This window comes from Nomascus leucogenys, chromosome 17, assembly GCF_006542625.1.
Source record: "Nomascus leucogenys isolate Asia chromosome 17, Asia_NLE_v1, whole genome shotgun sequence".
Taxonomy (NCBI): Eukaryota; Metazoa; Chordata; class Mammalia; order Primates; family Hylobatidae; genus Nomascus; species Nomascus leucogenys.
In genome coordinates this window covers 83,757,052-83,771,820 of record NC_044397.1, presented here as the reverse complement: position 1 = coordinate 83,771,820, position 14,769 = coordinate 83,757,052, and the positions used below count along the sequence as shown (strand labels likewise).

The 14,769-nt window shown below is 61.1% G+C and overlaps 1 protein-coding gene across 4 annotated transcripts in view; it reads right to left on the bottom strand.

Moving 5' to 3' along the window:
* Positions 1-14,769, bottom strand: part of LTBP4 (latent transforming growth factor beta binding protein 4) — a 36,432-nt gene that overhangs the window by 18,288 nt on the left and 3,375 nt on the right. For 2 of the 4 annotated variants that reach the window (XM_030795695.1, XM_030795697.1), the window contains exons 2-16: positions 12,150-12,208; positions 11,849-11,984; positions 11,231-11,340; positions 6,200-6,391; positions 5,774-6,021; positions 5,595-5,697; positions 5,131-5,205; positions 4,912-5,034; positions 3,903-4,067; positions 3,044-3,193; positions 2,810-2,929; positions 1,757-1,888; positions 1,547-1,672; positions 759-884; positions 20-262 (exon numbers count right to left, since the gene is read on the bottom strand). In XM_030795695.1, coding sequence (XP_030651555.1) covers positions 20-262; positions 759-884; positions 1,547-1,672; positions 1,757-1,888; positions 2,810-2,929; positions 3,044-3,193; positions 3,903-4,067; positions 4,912-5,034; positions 5,131-5,205; positions 5,595-5,697; positions 5,774-6,021; positions 6,200-6,233 — 1,645 coding nt within the window. In that variant the 5' untranslated portion in view covers positions 6,234-6,391; positions 11,231-11,340; positions 11,849-11,984; positions 12,150-12,208. Of the gene's footprint in view, positions 1-19; positions 263-758; positions 885-1,546; positions 1,673-1,756; positions 1,889-2,809; positions 2,930-3,043; positions 3,194-3,902; positions 4,068-4,911; positions 5,035-5,130; positions 5,206-5,594; positions 5,698-5,773; positions 6,022-6,199; positions 6,392-9,764; positions 10,028-11,230; positions 11,341-11,848; positions 11,985-12,149; positions 12,209-14,769 lie in introns of those variants that run through there. The other 2 variants (XM_030795696.1, XM_030795694.1) reach the window with 2 other exon arrangements.

The window sequence follows — 14,769 nt, the reverse complement described above, 5'->3', positions numbered from 1 at the left end:
CTGGGCTCAGCACCCTCACCTTGGCAGGGGGCCCCGGGCCCTCGGGAGTGGAAGCCAGCAGGGCAGGCACAGTGAAAGGAGCCTGCCGTGTTGTCACAGCGGCCGGGCCCGCAGGGCGGTGGCTCCTGGGCACACTCATCCACATCCTCTTCACACGCCGAGCCCCGGAAGCCAGCCGGGCAAACACAGTGGAAAGAGCCAGGCAGATTCTTGCAGGCCCCTCGGCCACACAGGCCCGGGGTCTGGGTGCATTCATCCACATCTGCATAGGGCAGGGGGCCCTGGGTCACTTGCTCCCCTCTGCCTCCCTGACCTCTGTCCCTTTGGCTTTCTACCCTCCATCATTCTGTCCCTGTGATCCCATCACTGTTCCTCCTTGTCACCATCCTCTGACTCTGCATCCTCCACCAATCCCTACTAAGCTGCCTGGCTGGTTCTGTCTCTGTAGTCCCCATGAGAAGGCCTCCTTCTCCCCTGTCCTCCATAACTCTGCTCCCCTTACCCGATTACTGACATCTCCATCCCTCCTCACTCTGCTTCTCCATCTTCCATGACTCAGCCTTTCTGTTTCCCATCACTCAGCCTCTCCATCCCAGGTCTCTCTCTACTGCCATCAGGCCACACCTCTGCCCCAGAGCCTGGCCTCTGTCTCCCATAATCAGCTCGCTTTGCCCTGTTGTTCAGTCTCTCTGGCCCTCATCGCTGTGCTCTACTCAACCCCTCACACCCCTTCCCAGCTGCCCCTCCCAGGCCCTCACCCTGGCAGCTGGCTCCGTGCGGTGCAGCCTGGTACCCGGCGGGGCACACGCACAGGAAGCTGCCTGGCGTGTTCTCGCAGCGCCCGAGGTCACACGGCGGCGGCACGCGGTGGCACTCGTCCACGTCTGTGGGCACAGACCAGGCGGCTGGGACTGGGGCAGACAGTCCCGGGAGAAGCGACGCAGGGAGGCGGGGGTAGAGGGAAGCGGGAGCGGGGCCAAGCTTGGGCCAGAGCCAGGCTAGGGACCCGGCCAGGACAGCCGGAGAGGGGCACAATGAGAGGGGCAATTGTGGAGGGGAGGGTTTGGTAGGGCAAGGGCAGAAAGGAGAGCTTTGGGGACCAAGCAAAGGGAAGGTGGGGTAGGGGCTAGAGAAGAAAGGAGCAGTTTGGGGATAGGGCTCTGGTGTGGCAGGGTTGGAATCATGGGTCGTGGTCAGGAGATGGGTTGCCGCAGTTGCAAGACAGTGGCGGGGCCTGGGGGAGGGAGTTAGTCAGGGAGGGGCGTGGCCAATAAGGGCGGGGCCTGGGCGTGGGGGCGGAGCAATACGAGCAGCGACCAGGCCCCGACAGAAACTGGCAGTTTGGGAGCTGGGTAGGGGTGGGGTCAAAGGGAGGCTGGAGCTGGGTGGAGGCGGGTCAGAGAAGGGCGGGGCCAAGGGCCAGGGAAGAGCAGTCATGGGGCGGGACCCGAGAGGGAAAGCGTGGGAGGGCTGGAGAGGCTCTGGAATGAGAGCAGGAGCGAGACCCTTGGGGGGGGCCTGGAGCCAGGTGGGGCAAATTTCTCACCCAGGCATTCCGCAGCCCGTGGGCCGGCTCGGAAGCCCGGGCCGCACACGCAGCGGAAGCTGCCTGGTGAGTTCTCGCAGCGCCCGGGAGCACAGGGCGGGGGCACGCGGCGACATTCGTCCACATCTGAGGACACGGAGGGGGCTGGTGACAAGGTGACCAGGCAAAGCCCCCCGCCCCGCCTCCTTCCGCGCCCTCCGCCTTGCTCACCAATGCATCGGGTGCCCTGGGGGCTGAGCCGGAAGCCAGAGTCGCAAGCGCAGGTGTAGCCGCTGGGCCGGGAAATGCAGCGTCCTGGGCCGCAGACCTGGGGGTTGCGCTGACACATGCCGGAGGAGGGACCTGGGGGGTCCAGTCAGCCAGGGTTCCCCCATCTCTGAATCCTCCGTTCCTTTCATCCCAGTAAAACCCCCACCCCCGGAGACATCCATAAAACACCTTCATGGATGTCTCCTCCCCAAGCAAGCCCAGTCTTCTTCTGATCTCCATCTTTTTTATCCTGGAACGTTCTCATCAGATTCTTGGCCGAATCCCCTCATCATGCCACCCCAAGGTCTCTGGCTTTGAATAGTTTGCTCTCCAACCCTCCGCCTGAGATACGTTCTTGGTGCCCTACCTGAGAAATAATTATCTAATATTAGATAATGAAAAATAATTATCTACCGTAAGTATTTATCTGAGCACTTACTAGGTGTCAGACACTTCAGAGGCATCTCAACAACGATCCCCATTTTACCGATGAGAAAACTGAGTCTCAGAGGTTAAATGGCTTGCTCAATTGACACAGAAGAGCCCAACTCTGACTCCAGCTCCTGATCTAACTACCACCGAACCCTTCAAACGCTTATCTCTGCCCATACCATTCCTATTTGCTGTAACCTGGAATCTTCACCTTGGAGTCTTTTACCCCAGAATCCCACCTGTAATACCCCCATCAATACCCTGAATTTTTTTTTTTTTTTTTTTTGAGATGGAGTGTCTCTCAGGATGGAGTGCAATGGCACGATCTCAGCTCACTGCAACCTCTGCTCCTGGGTTCAAGCGATTCTCCTGCCTCAGCCTCCCAAGTAGCTGGGATTACAGGCATCTGCCACCACGCCCAGCTAATTTTTGTAGTTCTAGTAGACAGGGTTTTGTCATGTTGGCCAGGCTGGTCTCGAACTCCTGACCTGGTGATCCACCCTCCTCAGCCTCCCAAAATGCTGGGATTACAGGCGTGAGCCACTGCTCCAGGCTCAATGCCCTCAGTTCTTTCTAGCAAACCTGATTCAGGAATCTCAGGACCAGTCCAGGCAGGGATGCTGGGCAAGGGAAGCTCAGGGCCGGGCCGGGGATCTGGCCGGGCTTCAGGCCGGGGCTCCGGGCGACGGGTGGGCAGAAAGCCTGATAAAGAAGGGGTATCAACGAGTGGAGCCCAAATCCTCTCTTGTCTCCTTTCACTATGGGGCTGGGGCAGCCTCTTGAAGATGGCACCCACTTCTGCCGGAGCCAGCTCACCTGCAGATGGCCGAGAGGTGGCTGGCAGGGTACGAGGCTGGCTGAGTGACACTCGGGGTGGCTCCTGGTCCAGGGGTCTGGTGTTGTAGCGGAGGTCGGAGGCTGAGTAGTGGTAGCCAGGGCCAGCCGGGCAGATCTCCCGGAAACCCTCTGGGAATAGGAAAGAGAGAGAGAGAGAGAGAGAGAGACAGAGAGAGGACAAGAGAGCGGGAAGAAAACGATGGCAAGCCCAGACTCTGGCCTTGTCTAGGGGCAGGGCTTGGCCGGAGAGTGTCAGGGGTTTGAGTTGGAGGCTGGGATGGGGTGGTGTCCTGGCCAAAGAGTAGAATGTCCCAGAGGCTACAGTTGGGGCCAAGAGCATTTTCCCACATTTGGGATGGCAGTAGGAACAGGGTTGAGGGCAGGGTCTGGTTGGGTCTACAGGGACAGAGTTGGAGGCTAGGAAATAGCTCCCTTGTGGGATTTAGTTTTAAGCAGAAGATAGAATGCCAGGGAGGTGAATCAGGGAGGGGCCTGCCTGGGGTGGGGCTAAGCTGAAGGCAGTGTCTCAGAAGCCAAGGACTTGGCCAAAGCTCAGGGACAGGGTGGGACTGGGCGTTGACGCTCAGGAGACAAAACCTAACGTGGGGGCTCTGGGGTAGCTGTGGCTAATGATGGAGGGGTGGGTGTGGCTACAGATGGAGATGGAGCCATGGATCCTGTTCAGTCTGAGGCCTGCGGGTCTCAGAGGCTGCGGCGTGGCCAAGGCTGGAGCCCAGCCAGCCAGGTTAGCGGCGGTGAACTCAGGGTTGGAGGGCGGGGCGTAGAATGAGCGCCACGTGTGTTGTGCGTAGCGCTAGGCACTGCCGCAGGGGCTCACCTGAGCCGAAGGGTGGGCAGAGCTGGCAGCCCCGGCCCCAGGCCTTGCCTACGCGGCTACAGCAGCAGATCTGTTTAGTGATGTTCCGCAGAATGGGCAGCGAACAGCCGCCGTCGCGGAGCACGCGGAAGCAGGGCCCTTTGGCCTCTGAGATCACGTGTTGGGCTGCGAGGAGCAGGGAGGAAATCCTTCAGAGCGGGGCTGGGAATGCTGTGGCACTGAGGGATTTGGGAGAGAGGGGAATGGTTCTGGGGTTGGGGGTGGGGGGTTGGTGGGGGCGAGGGGCATTTGGGAGAGGTCTGAGAGGGTCTGAAGGAGAGCAGTGGGCTCTGGAGGTCTGAGAAGGGCTTGGAGCCTCCGTGGGGTGTCAGTGGTGAATGAGAGACTCTGAGAAGGATCTCAAGATCTGAAGATAGTCGAGTCGTCGAGGGGGACGAGAGGATTTGGGGGTCTGAGAAGGATTCCAGAAAGTCTGGGAGAGCTGGGCGCAGTGGCTTACGCCTGTAATCCCAGCACTTTGGGAGGCTGAGGTGGGCAGATCACTTGAAGCCAGGGGTTTGAGGCCAGCCTGGCCAACATGGCGAAACCCTGTCTCTACCAAAAATACAAAAAAAAATTAGCCGGGCATGGTGGTGCCCGCCTGTAATTCTAGCTACTCGGGAGGCCGAGGCAGGAGAATCACTTGAACCCAGGAGGCAGAGGTTGCAGTGAGCCGAGATCGCGCCACTGCACTCCAGCCTGGGCGACAGAGCAAGACTCCATCTCCAAAAAAAAAAAAAGTCTGGGAGTCTGGAGGGATCTGGATCCAAAAGGCTTGAAAGGTCTAAAGGTGGTCCAGGGATGCTGAAGCTGTATAAGAGTCTGAGAAGTTCTGAGGGGGCTCTAAGGCTGACTGAGTGGAACCCGGGAGTCTGGGGGGGTTCGAGGGAATTAAAGGTCCCAGGATGCTCTGGGACGTCTGAGGGTAGGGAGGGCGGGACCCGGCCTCAGCTCCCTGCTGGTTGCTCACAGATGCAGCTGCTGCGGGACGAGTCGAGCAGAAAGCCGTCCGGGCACACGCACGTGTACCCGCCTCGCGTGTTTGCACACTCGCCGTGCTGGCAGCGCCCGCCAGTCGCGCACTCATCCACATCTGCCAGGGTTGGGGAGGTCACCGTGGATACAGGAACTTGATCCCGGCAAATCCCGCCCCCAGAACCAAGCCCCTCCCACCCCTGCCCCATCGCACCTTCGCAGGACCCATTAACTCTTTCAAAGCCGGTTGGACAAGGTCCACCTGGGGCGCTCACTCTTTCGGAGTTCCCTGTGGCGAGAGGAGAGGTGTGGGCCAGGGACAGGTGGACAGAGCGAGAATGGAGTGGGCAGAGACGAAGACGGGGTGGGAGGGACTAAAAGACGTTGGCTGTAGTTTGAGTGCAGGGTCAGCCTTAGGTTGGCAACATTGGAGACTCCCAAGGTATATGGTGGGGGGCCAAGGCACAAAGGCAGGGTGAGAACAGAGTGGCCAAAGTCAGAAAATGGGGTGGGTGGTCCCAGAGCGGTATGAAAAGCTCAGGACTGGAAGTGGCCTCCACAATGGGGTAGGCGTGGCTACAATTTGTGAACTGGGTTTATCTAGGGCAGAGTAGGAGGAACGGTGAGGTTCTCACCCCTCCCCAGCTCCGAGCACTTCGGGGACGTCCTGGGGCTTACCCAGGCGCTCGGAGCACAGTTGACAGTCGTGAACGCCCCAGGCCAAGCCGGCCCCTCGGCAGCAGACCTCCTGCGTCCGGAGCCCGGGCAGCGGGGACGCGCACTGCGGGGAAGTGTTGGGTGAGCGCGCCCCCGCGCGGAGGCAAGCTCCGGGTCCCTCCCCACCGGCCTCCTCTCACTTCGCCTCCGCGCAGCTCCCGAAAGCAGTAACCGAAGCCCGAGGCGTCTGAGTAGCCGTCCTCCCGCGGCGCGCTCTGTGCCAACACCGTGTAGGGCGCTGCCGCCTCCGCCCGCGCCGCCGCTTCCGCCCGCGCCACCGCCTCAGCGTCCGCCTCCTCCCAAGGGCCAGACACACGCTCCACCTGGTGCACCACCACCGACGCCTCCTGCGGGTGCTCCACGTGGACGCTCACCATAGATGCCACGCCTAGGGGAGGCACGGCCGGGCAAAGGGATGTCTACACGGATTCTTACAGGCTGGGGCTAGACAAGGTGGGGAGGGCGAGCTGGGCAAAGGTGCTCGGGAAGGCGGGAAAGATGAGGGTCAGGGGCAAGGTGAAATGCTTGACAAGGGTCGGAGGGGACTCTGGCCACACTTTCCTCACCGTGCTCGTCGTCGCGGTGGTTGGCCAGTGGCATAGTGTACACGGAGCGGGTGAGGCCTGGTATAGCCGGGGCCGGGGGCCGGGCGCCCGAGGAGTGCAACTGGCAGAACTTGCCAGCGAAGTCCGGGGGACAGAGGCAGCGGTCAGGCTTCACGCACACACCGCCATTGTGACAGATCAAGGGACACAGGACTGGGAGGAGAACGAGGACACTCAGGGGCGCCACCATTCCTGGCAGGTTCCCCTGGGGTCCCTACTCCCTCAAGGTATCATTCATTTCTAAGTCGCTCCGCCTTCAGCTGTCGTGTGGCCCCGCCCCAATTCTGGCATCAGCATTGGCCCAGTCCAGTCGTTCAGCCAGCAGAGGTACAGCCCCACCCACTAAGTCGGCAGGATCTCGCTCTATTGCCCAGGCTGGAATGCAGTGGCGTGATTATGGCTCTGCAGCCTCGACCTCCTAAGCTGAAGTGATCTTCCCACCTGAGCCTCCTAAGTAGCTGAGACGACAGGCGTGCACCACGTCGGGCTATGTTTTTTAAAAATTTGGTACAGGCGGGGTCTCACTATGTTGGCCAGGCTCGTCTTGAACTCCTGGGCTCAGGCAATCCTTCTGCCTCAGCCTCTCAAAGTGCTGGGATTACAGGCGTGAGCCCAGCCAGCCCTCAGGCTGTTTATTCACTTTCATGTCAACCTCTTGGATCCCAATTTCTGGCTGAGTCCACGGAGTTCCAAACCAGCCCAGACGGCGCTGACCCTGCCCATCCCGTAGTCCCACGGAATCCTTTGCTATTCCAGCCCCTCCGACCCAATGCTGATCCCTTCCATTGACTCAAACCACATTTTAACCACTCCCTGGCATAACTCCCCGCCCAACTCTGTCTCCTTCGCATTCTATGCCCGCCCACACTCCCTCTGCTTGGTCCACGAAGTCCTACCCCCGCCCCCTGGCTGTGCCCCCTTTGTAGCCCCTCTCACATTACCTTCTACCCGCGGGATTCTAAACCCCGCCTATCCAGGAGCTTAACCTGCCGCCTCTAGCCCCTCCCACCCCCCTTTCAGCACTCTGATTCGCCCGGCTCACTTGTTCACGCCCCTCCCACCCCACCTCCAGGCCGTCCGGGTGCCCTAGTTCCGCCCACCGCGCTTTGTCTCCGCCCAACTTCTTTCTGGCTGGGGCTTTAGAGTTCTAGCTCGGCCTTACAGCCTCCAGTAGCACCGGGGCGGGGCCACGAGCGGGAACGCGCCTCCACTCCCCTCTGCGCGCCCTCGCTGGGCCCCAGGCCACCTCTGGGCGGGGCACTGCCAGCTGTGCGGCGGGGTAAACAAAGAGAGAGGTGCGGCGGAGGCAGGGCGGAGGCTCCGCATTCCGGACCCTTGGGGAGCCCCGGGACCTTTGAGCCAAAGGAGGCCGGGTTGTCCTGCGAGGGCACCCCCTCCCTCTCTCTCCCGGGGCTGCAGAGAACAGCTGGAGACAGCTGTGCGGAGGGGAGGGAGGAGGCAGGCGGCGGGGGGAGGCGCGTGTGGGATTCTGAGCCACAACTGTAGAGAGGAAAGGACGCGGAGAGCCACCTCCATTTAGAAGGATAAAGGGACTGGAGTCCTGGGAGGAGATCGACTAAAGGGCAGTCCTCTCGAGTTCAAAGACGGCTGGAGGTTTCTGGGATGGAGGAACCTAGCTCAGAGGAAACTGAGGCGCCCTTTCAGCAGGAGTCCTTTTGTGGACAGTTACCTAGAAAACAGGACTCTAGTGCCGCCTAGGAGACAACCAGTTTGACGGTGCTGAAAACAGGGTTTAGATAGTGAAGTGGAATTCCTGGAAGTCATCAGCACTTAAGAGGCTCAATTGGCCGAGTCCCTAAGTGGAATCCCCTCCCCTCCCAGCTAAGGATTAAGTGCCAAAGGCTTTTTATTAATGGCTGCCTGTGAGGAGCACAGTGTCTGGAGTCCTCTTGGGAGAACCCACTTATCAAGACCAACCCTGGGGTTCTCTGAAGATAAATGGAATCAGAAGTTCCTGGGGAACGGGGTGAGCTAGAAGAACAGGACTTCTGGACAATACTACAGAGTTATCTGGGGAAAGGCACAGTTTGCGGGGTGGGAGGGAAGAATGAGAGGGAACTTCACTGGAGGAGTGGTCTCTAAAGTCTGTTGCCAGGGGTGGAGAGCGGGCCTAGGGCCTGGAGCAAAAACTCTGGGCTCCCTTAGGTAGGAGTGTGGGGCCACGACTCCAGGGTGGTCTAATGGGGGCTTTTAATTGAGTAGTGGGGCCTAGGAGAGGCTTAACTAGGAATCAAAATTGCAAAATGGGAAGGGTCTCTGATGGAGGGGGTGGGAAACCAGCCAGGTCTGAGGGTATTTCCCAGGCTCCAGAGGCATTTCTCTGCCTTCTCTTGGCCTGAATGCAGGCCCCCAGGCCAGCTCCCTGGGGGTGCCTACACTCAGGGTGGGCCACTAGATGGCCACAGCCAACGTCATGCCCCACAGCCCTGGCCAAGTGGGGAGTTGAGGACATAAGGGTCCCTCTGAGGTCAGCCCCCACTTCACATGCCACTCCTTGCACCCCCAGGGGCTTGGCACCCGCCTGGGCATGGCGCCTGGCACAGGCACGTTGGGGCTGGGCCGGGAAAGAGTGAAAGAAAGAGGGAGGAAGGGGAGGAGAGAGGGAGTGGCAGCGGGCGGGGGCTCAGGCGAGAGATGAGCTCACGCCGGCCGGGCTGGGCTGGCTGGGGGCCAGGCTGGGCGAGTTCTCCGCGCCAGGGGCCCCCACTCCCCACTCCATAGGGTCTGCGGGATAGGGGGCAGGGACGCCCGATCCCAGAGAGTCTGCCCACTTTTGCATCCTGGAACAACAGGTGGCGCGCCCTCCCCCACCTCACCTGAACCCCCAAGGCTCCCCATCTCTAGGAGTGCCTGGTGCATACACCTCCTGTCCCCTCCGCCCCGAGGGGGCGCCCCTTCCATAAGCCCTCTTATCTGGATTTCTGTCGCACGTGGGACCCCCTGCAACTCAGGTCCTGCAGAGACACCTCCCCACCCCCCCGCCGCCACACACACACACACAACCCCGTCTCTGTCCCCTCTCCCTCTTAGCTCTTCGGATCAACTTTCTTCTCTCTAGTACCCCACCTCACAGGCATTCCCATACAGAACCTTCCCACCCAAAGACAGAAACTGAGACGTCCCCCATGCGGTCCTGAGACTCTTGCTTGGTCCCTGGGGACTCCTTACTCAGCGTCTCAGAATTCGAGCCCCCCTCCCAAAAGTTCTCAGGCCCCTCAATTCTGAGATCCCCGTTTTGACTCAAAGCATGAAAGCTGGCGCCAATTCCCTCACGTGGGACATCACAGGCCTCTAAGAACCCTCACTGCTTGCAAAATCGGAACCCTCAGGACCCAACCCCAAAAGCCAGGAATTTGGGGCCCCCTTCCTCAAATAGTCCCTGAGATTCCCTTGCACTGTTGCATATGGAATCTGGGCTCCCTCTCCCTGGAGGACTGTCTCCTCCATCCCCAGGGATCCTCCTCCCCCCGGAGCCGCTCTCTCGGGACCACCACCCTGCACTCACAGGCGCGGAAGCCGGGTCCCCCCGGGGCCGCCCCACCGGGAGCGCCGCTGTCCACGCTGGTGGCGTTGCGGGGCGCGCAGGTCGGGGTACAGCGGGAGCCGGTCGGCCCATGGACGCAGCGCAGGCCGCACACGACCGGGGTGAAGCGCACGCGGAGACGCTCTCCGGGCCGGCCCAGTCCGGGATGCGGCCCTAGCTGCGCCAGCAGCACCAATAGCGACACCCAGAGCAGCCGCACGCCGCCCGCCATGGCTGCAGCGCCGCGCTCCGCCGCGCCGCCGCCCCAGCCCGCCCGAGGGGCCCGGCCGCGCCCGCCCGCCCGCCCGCGGGGGAGGGCGGCCGCGCCCCCGCTCAGGCCCCCCCTCCCCACCACTCCCTCCCCGGCGGCCGCGCGGGGGCGCGTGGGGCTGGGCGCTTAGCCAGAGGCTCGCAGGCTGGGCGCTAGACTCGCAGGGGTGAGCGGGGCGCCCCCTCTGTCCCCATCCGCGCACCAACAAGTGGACCAGGCCTGTAGGGGAGCGGCGGGGAAGGGAACAGGTGGGGGCGGGCGGGTTTCCTCCCAGACAGAGCTGAATCCATAAAGAGGAAATCCATTAAGAGTAGTGGGGGCCGCATTTGGGGAGACAGCTAAGAGTTGATCCTCTTCTGCCCTGGGCACAGAGAAAGGGGCTTCATCTTGATAGGGGGCTATGACGGCACATCTGGACAGCCAGGTGGGACATCTGAGGGATGGGAGAAGGGTCGCTGCACCTGGGCACGTAAAGGAATTGGGCGTCTAGATCCTGGGCAGGAGGCTGGAGGTGGGGGGATACATGTGAAGATGTAGCCACATCTGGCCAGAACCCCACACCTGGCGGGAGAAGTCACAATGGATAAAGGGAGGCTGTGGGCGGGGGTACTAACATCTGGCCCGAGGCTCACATCTGGAAGACTTTAGGGGGAGGGGTCACATCTGGGCTGAAGGCTACAGCAAGAGGAGGGTTTTGAGGGTGTCTGAGATGAGGGGTGTTCTAGACTAGGGGTCGAGAGCTGGAGTGGGAGGAGGGCAGGGGGAGGATTCGGGCAACAGGAGGAGGCCTTTGGCCCCCAGCCGCCCCGCAATCTTGAGCATTTGGTGCCCAGGCAGGCGCCAACCCGCACAATCGCTTTTGTTGTCTGGGCTGGTTCAGCGGAGCTTTCTAACGGGCCAGCGCCCTCCCTCTTAGGCCGCGGGGAGCCCGGACGCCTGGCTTCCCGGCCCCACCCCCGCGGGTCAGTGCCTCTGGCCTGTGTCTGGTCCTGTCCCGGGCTCACCTCGCAGGGCCGGACGCTGGGGTCCCTAGAGGGGGCCTCGTCCTAGGGGTGGGGGCTGAGCTACAACGGGGGGGGGGACGCGGGTAGGCGGCGGCTGGACCGTGGGAACCAGACGGCTTTATCTGGCCCGGAACCCCCCTCGCCCCAGGCGGAGGAAAGGCGGATGTGCTTACCCGGGGCCTTGCCAGCGGGGGCAAGCTGTGGGGGCCTCCTTCTCAGTAGTCCCCGGCCCCCTGGCCCCCGAGGCCGCCGCCGCTTCAGTAGAGCTCTGGCCTCCTGCAGCCTGGGTGGGAGAGGACGGAAAAGCTGCTGTCACCGGGTTAAACTGACCTCCCCACCAAAGGGCCTCCATGCCAGGAAAATGTCTTTCAGTAGCGGCTCTGCCCAACCCTCCCCCCACAACACCCATTTATGGGGACCAGGCCTCTAGTGGGAGAGAAACAAAGACCCTGAGAGAAAGAGATGATGGGGGTTGGGGGAGAGAAAGAGAGAAGGGGCAGAGAGACTTAGACATAGAGGCAGGCAGTGAGACACAGGGAGAAAGAGAGAGAGGAAAAGAGACAGGTAACTAGAAAGAAACAGAAAGAGACAGAAATAATGCAGAGATGGGAAGAGCCTGAGATAGGCAGGGAAGGGATGAAATAGAAACGGACAGACAGGCTGATAGCAAAAGAAAGAGCCGGGGAGGGAGCGGGGAGAGAGAGGGAGCGGGGAGGGAGGAGGAGCGGAAACGGGGGCAAAGCTGGGAGTTCCTAAGGGAGGATTTGGTAGGGGAGGGACTGCCCACTCACGTCAGTGGCTGCCAGTTGAGGGACACCTGTCTCTTCCTCACGCTGGGACTGGGACTGGGCACTGCAGGCACTGGGTTCAGGCACCGCTGGGGGCCTGCACACTTTTTGGGCTGGCAGCTTCGGACCCTGCAGGAGGCTTCGGAGACAGCCAGGGACTAAGTGGGGAAGGAGGGGACCAAGTACTTCTCTACCAAATGCATCCAGCTCTCCCACTGGGATGAGCGGCGGGATGGGGAGCTCCCTGCCCCTCTCCTCCTACTCCCTTTTGCCCCCTACTCATACCCCATCTTCCAGAACCCACCTCGGATGCAGCGGCTCCTCCTAGACGTCTGGCCCGGGCAGCAGCGACAAACAGCAACGCTATAAATAGTGGAGTGGAAGTCACTCAGGCCCCTACCACCCCAGAACTCTGCAAAGGAGGGCAATCGGGGGAGGGGAAACCAAGACGAATCCTGAGGGGGCTTGAAACAGGTATATGACTATCGAGGTTCTTCTCCCCACACCTCAGTTTCTCCATCTGTACAATGGGAGGCAAATTGGCTTAGACTTTGGGCTAAAGGGCACAGAAACCGTACTTTGGTCTTATGAAGTTTTGGCGGTAAGATTTTATTGAAAAAAATACGTTATTTTAAAGCCTTTTAAAAGTGATTAAAATACAAAAACAAAAGACTCGATTTCTAAGAGCATTTCTAAGCCCGGACTGTCTGGGAATCTAGAATCCCGCCCTCCCGCACATCCCGGTCCGGGACTCAGACGCCATCCTGAGCCTGGCCGACAGGTGGCGCCATTTTCACAGGCCTTGGCAGCTGGGGAGGGAAGGCTCTTCCCTCTGACTGTGGGTCCGGCAGGGTGCTGAGGTGGAGGGGGATACGGGAGTCACAGTCCAGGACTGAGAATCCCAGAGCCTGAGTTCTGGCCTGTTCTTGCCCTTCCACGATGTGTGTCCAGAAGCCAGCGTTTCTTGGTCTTTGGGCCTCAGTTTCCCGCCTGACCAGGAGAAAGGTGCCGTTCTTGGAGACATCTCCGAGCCCAGAGGGTCTCAGTGGCGGAGCTTCCAGCTCCGGTTCAAGTGCGTCGCAATGAAGGGGCCCCCCAGACAAGTCCATTATCCCCAGGCTAAGGGGGGGCTAGAGACGAGGACGCGCGCCCAGACCCCGAGAGGAGAGCAGTGGGGGGGTGCAGAGAAGGGGGTGTCCAGAGCGTGGGCCCCTCTCAGGTGGGTGGGGCCGAGTGGAGGATGAGGCCATCTGGTGGGGAGCCTCGGGGATCCCCGATCTTGCCGTCATCCCTCCCGCCTTTTCTCCAGGTTAACCCCTTCCCGGCCCCGCCCCCGCCGCGGCTCGGGTTACTAAACGCATTCGCAGAGACCCAGGCGGGAGAGGAGCCCGGGGCCTTTGTAACGGAGCGCTGGGCCGCCAGGCGGGGAGGGTGGGTGGGGGTGCTGGGCAGACGGCTTCCTTCAGTGCCGTCACCCGCAGACAGGAAGGGCGCCTATAGCCCCCAGATCTATAGGGAATCCTGGATCTCTCGCGGTGAAATCACTGGAGCCTCATTGAATCCCAGAGTCCTCTAATTCTAGGAAACTTGAGCATCCCCAACCGTTCTGAAGCCTGAGGACTCCCCCACCCCACCCAACTCCCCACAAGCCCCTTCGCCATCAACCCAAGAGTCTACGGCTTCCTGACCAATTCGAAAAACCCAAAGGTCCCTTTTCATCAACACAGAGCCTCCAAATCCTAGAAAACCAGGACAACTCAGCGGCCTCATAAAGTCCCTCCAGAATCCCCCAACACCTTTCCTTCTTACGCGCCCAAGAAACTTGGGGAGCTCCATCCTAGCTCGAAGACCCCACACGTCTCTATCATTCTAGGAGAGCTCAGGCCCCCACCCCCCCGCCCCAATAAACTAGAGACCTTTCCCCGAACTAACTCGAGGATTCTCTGGAGACTTAGCCTTCTCCACCACAATAAAGGGGATTCTTTCCCCTAAAAATCTCAGTACTCCCCGAATCTAATCCCTACAAATTGAGAGTGCCTAATAAATCCAAGAGCCCTCTTTGCATCTCCACATCGAAGCAGTGGGTTCGATTTCCCCCTGAATCCGAAAGCCGTGGTCCTCCTGGACCGCCAGACTTCCACCAGGTGGAAGGGGCACAAGGAAGCAGGGGCCGCAGCCGGGCTTACCTGGCCGGGCGGCTGGGGACCCCCGGGACCTCGACGACCTGGCTGGGGCTGGGGCTGGGGCTGGCGGCGGAGGCGGCGGCTGCGAGGAGCGGCAGCAGCAGCACCAGCAGGAGGGGGCGGCGGCCGCTGGTGCCAGGCCTCCGCATCGTGTCGGGCGCCGAGTCCCGCTCCGGGCGGGCGGTCTGTCCAGCGGGTCCGGCTAGCCGCGGCCCCGCCCCTGCCCCCGCCCCCGCCCCGCCCGAGGCCGACTCACTTTCTCCACAGTCCAGCCACGGGCTGCGAACTTCCCGCCAATCACAGCCCGGCGCCGCCAGCGCTCGCCGCGCGGCCAATCGGGAAGCAGCAAGGACAGGTGCCGGTTTGGGGGCGCGGGGGACCTCGAGTTCCCCACGCGATGGGGGGAAATTAGGACTCGGGTACTGGCTCCGTGAACCTTCTCGTGGAGCAGAGGTCCCAGGCGTAGGGGTGCTTACAAATGGGAGGGATACGGGAGGGGGGTTGGGGGCAGGGTCCCCTAAGCTGGACTGCCTCAGCCCTCTGCTCCCAGTTCTGGGAGAATTCGGTCAGAATTTAGCTCTGTCGCTGGCGTGGAAGCTGGAAGCCCCCCACGGGTACCCCTTTACAAGAGAGAGACTGAGGATTCTGCAAATGGAGCACCAACCCCGCACCAGCCCCCAGGACCTGCCCCTCTGAGGGTCCCAAGTTCACATTGGATCTTCTCAAATAATTGATCTCTTC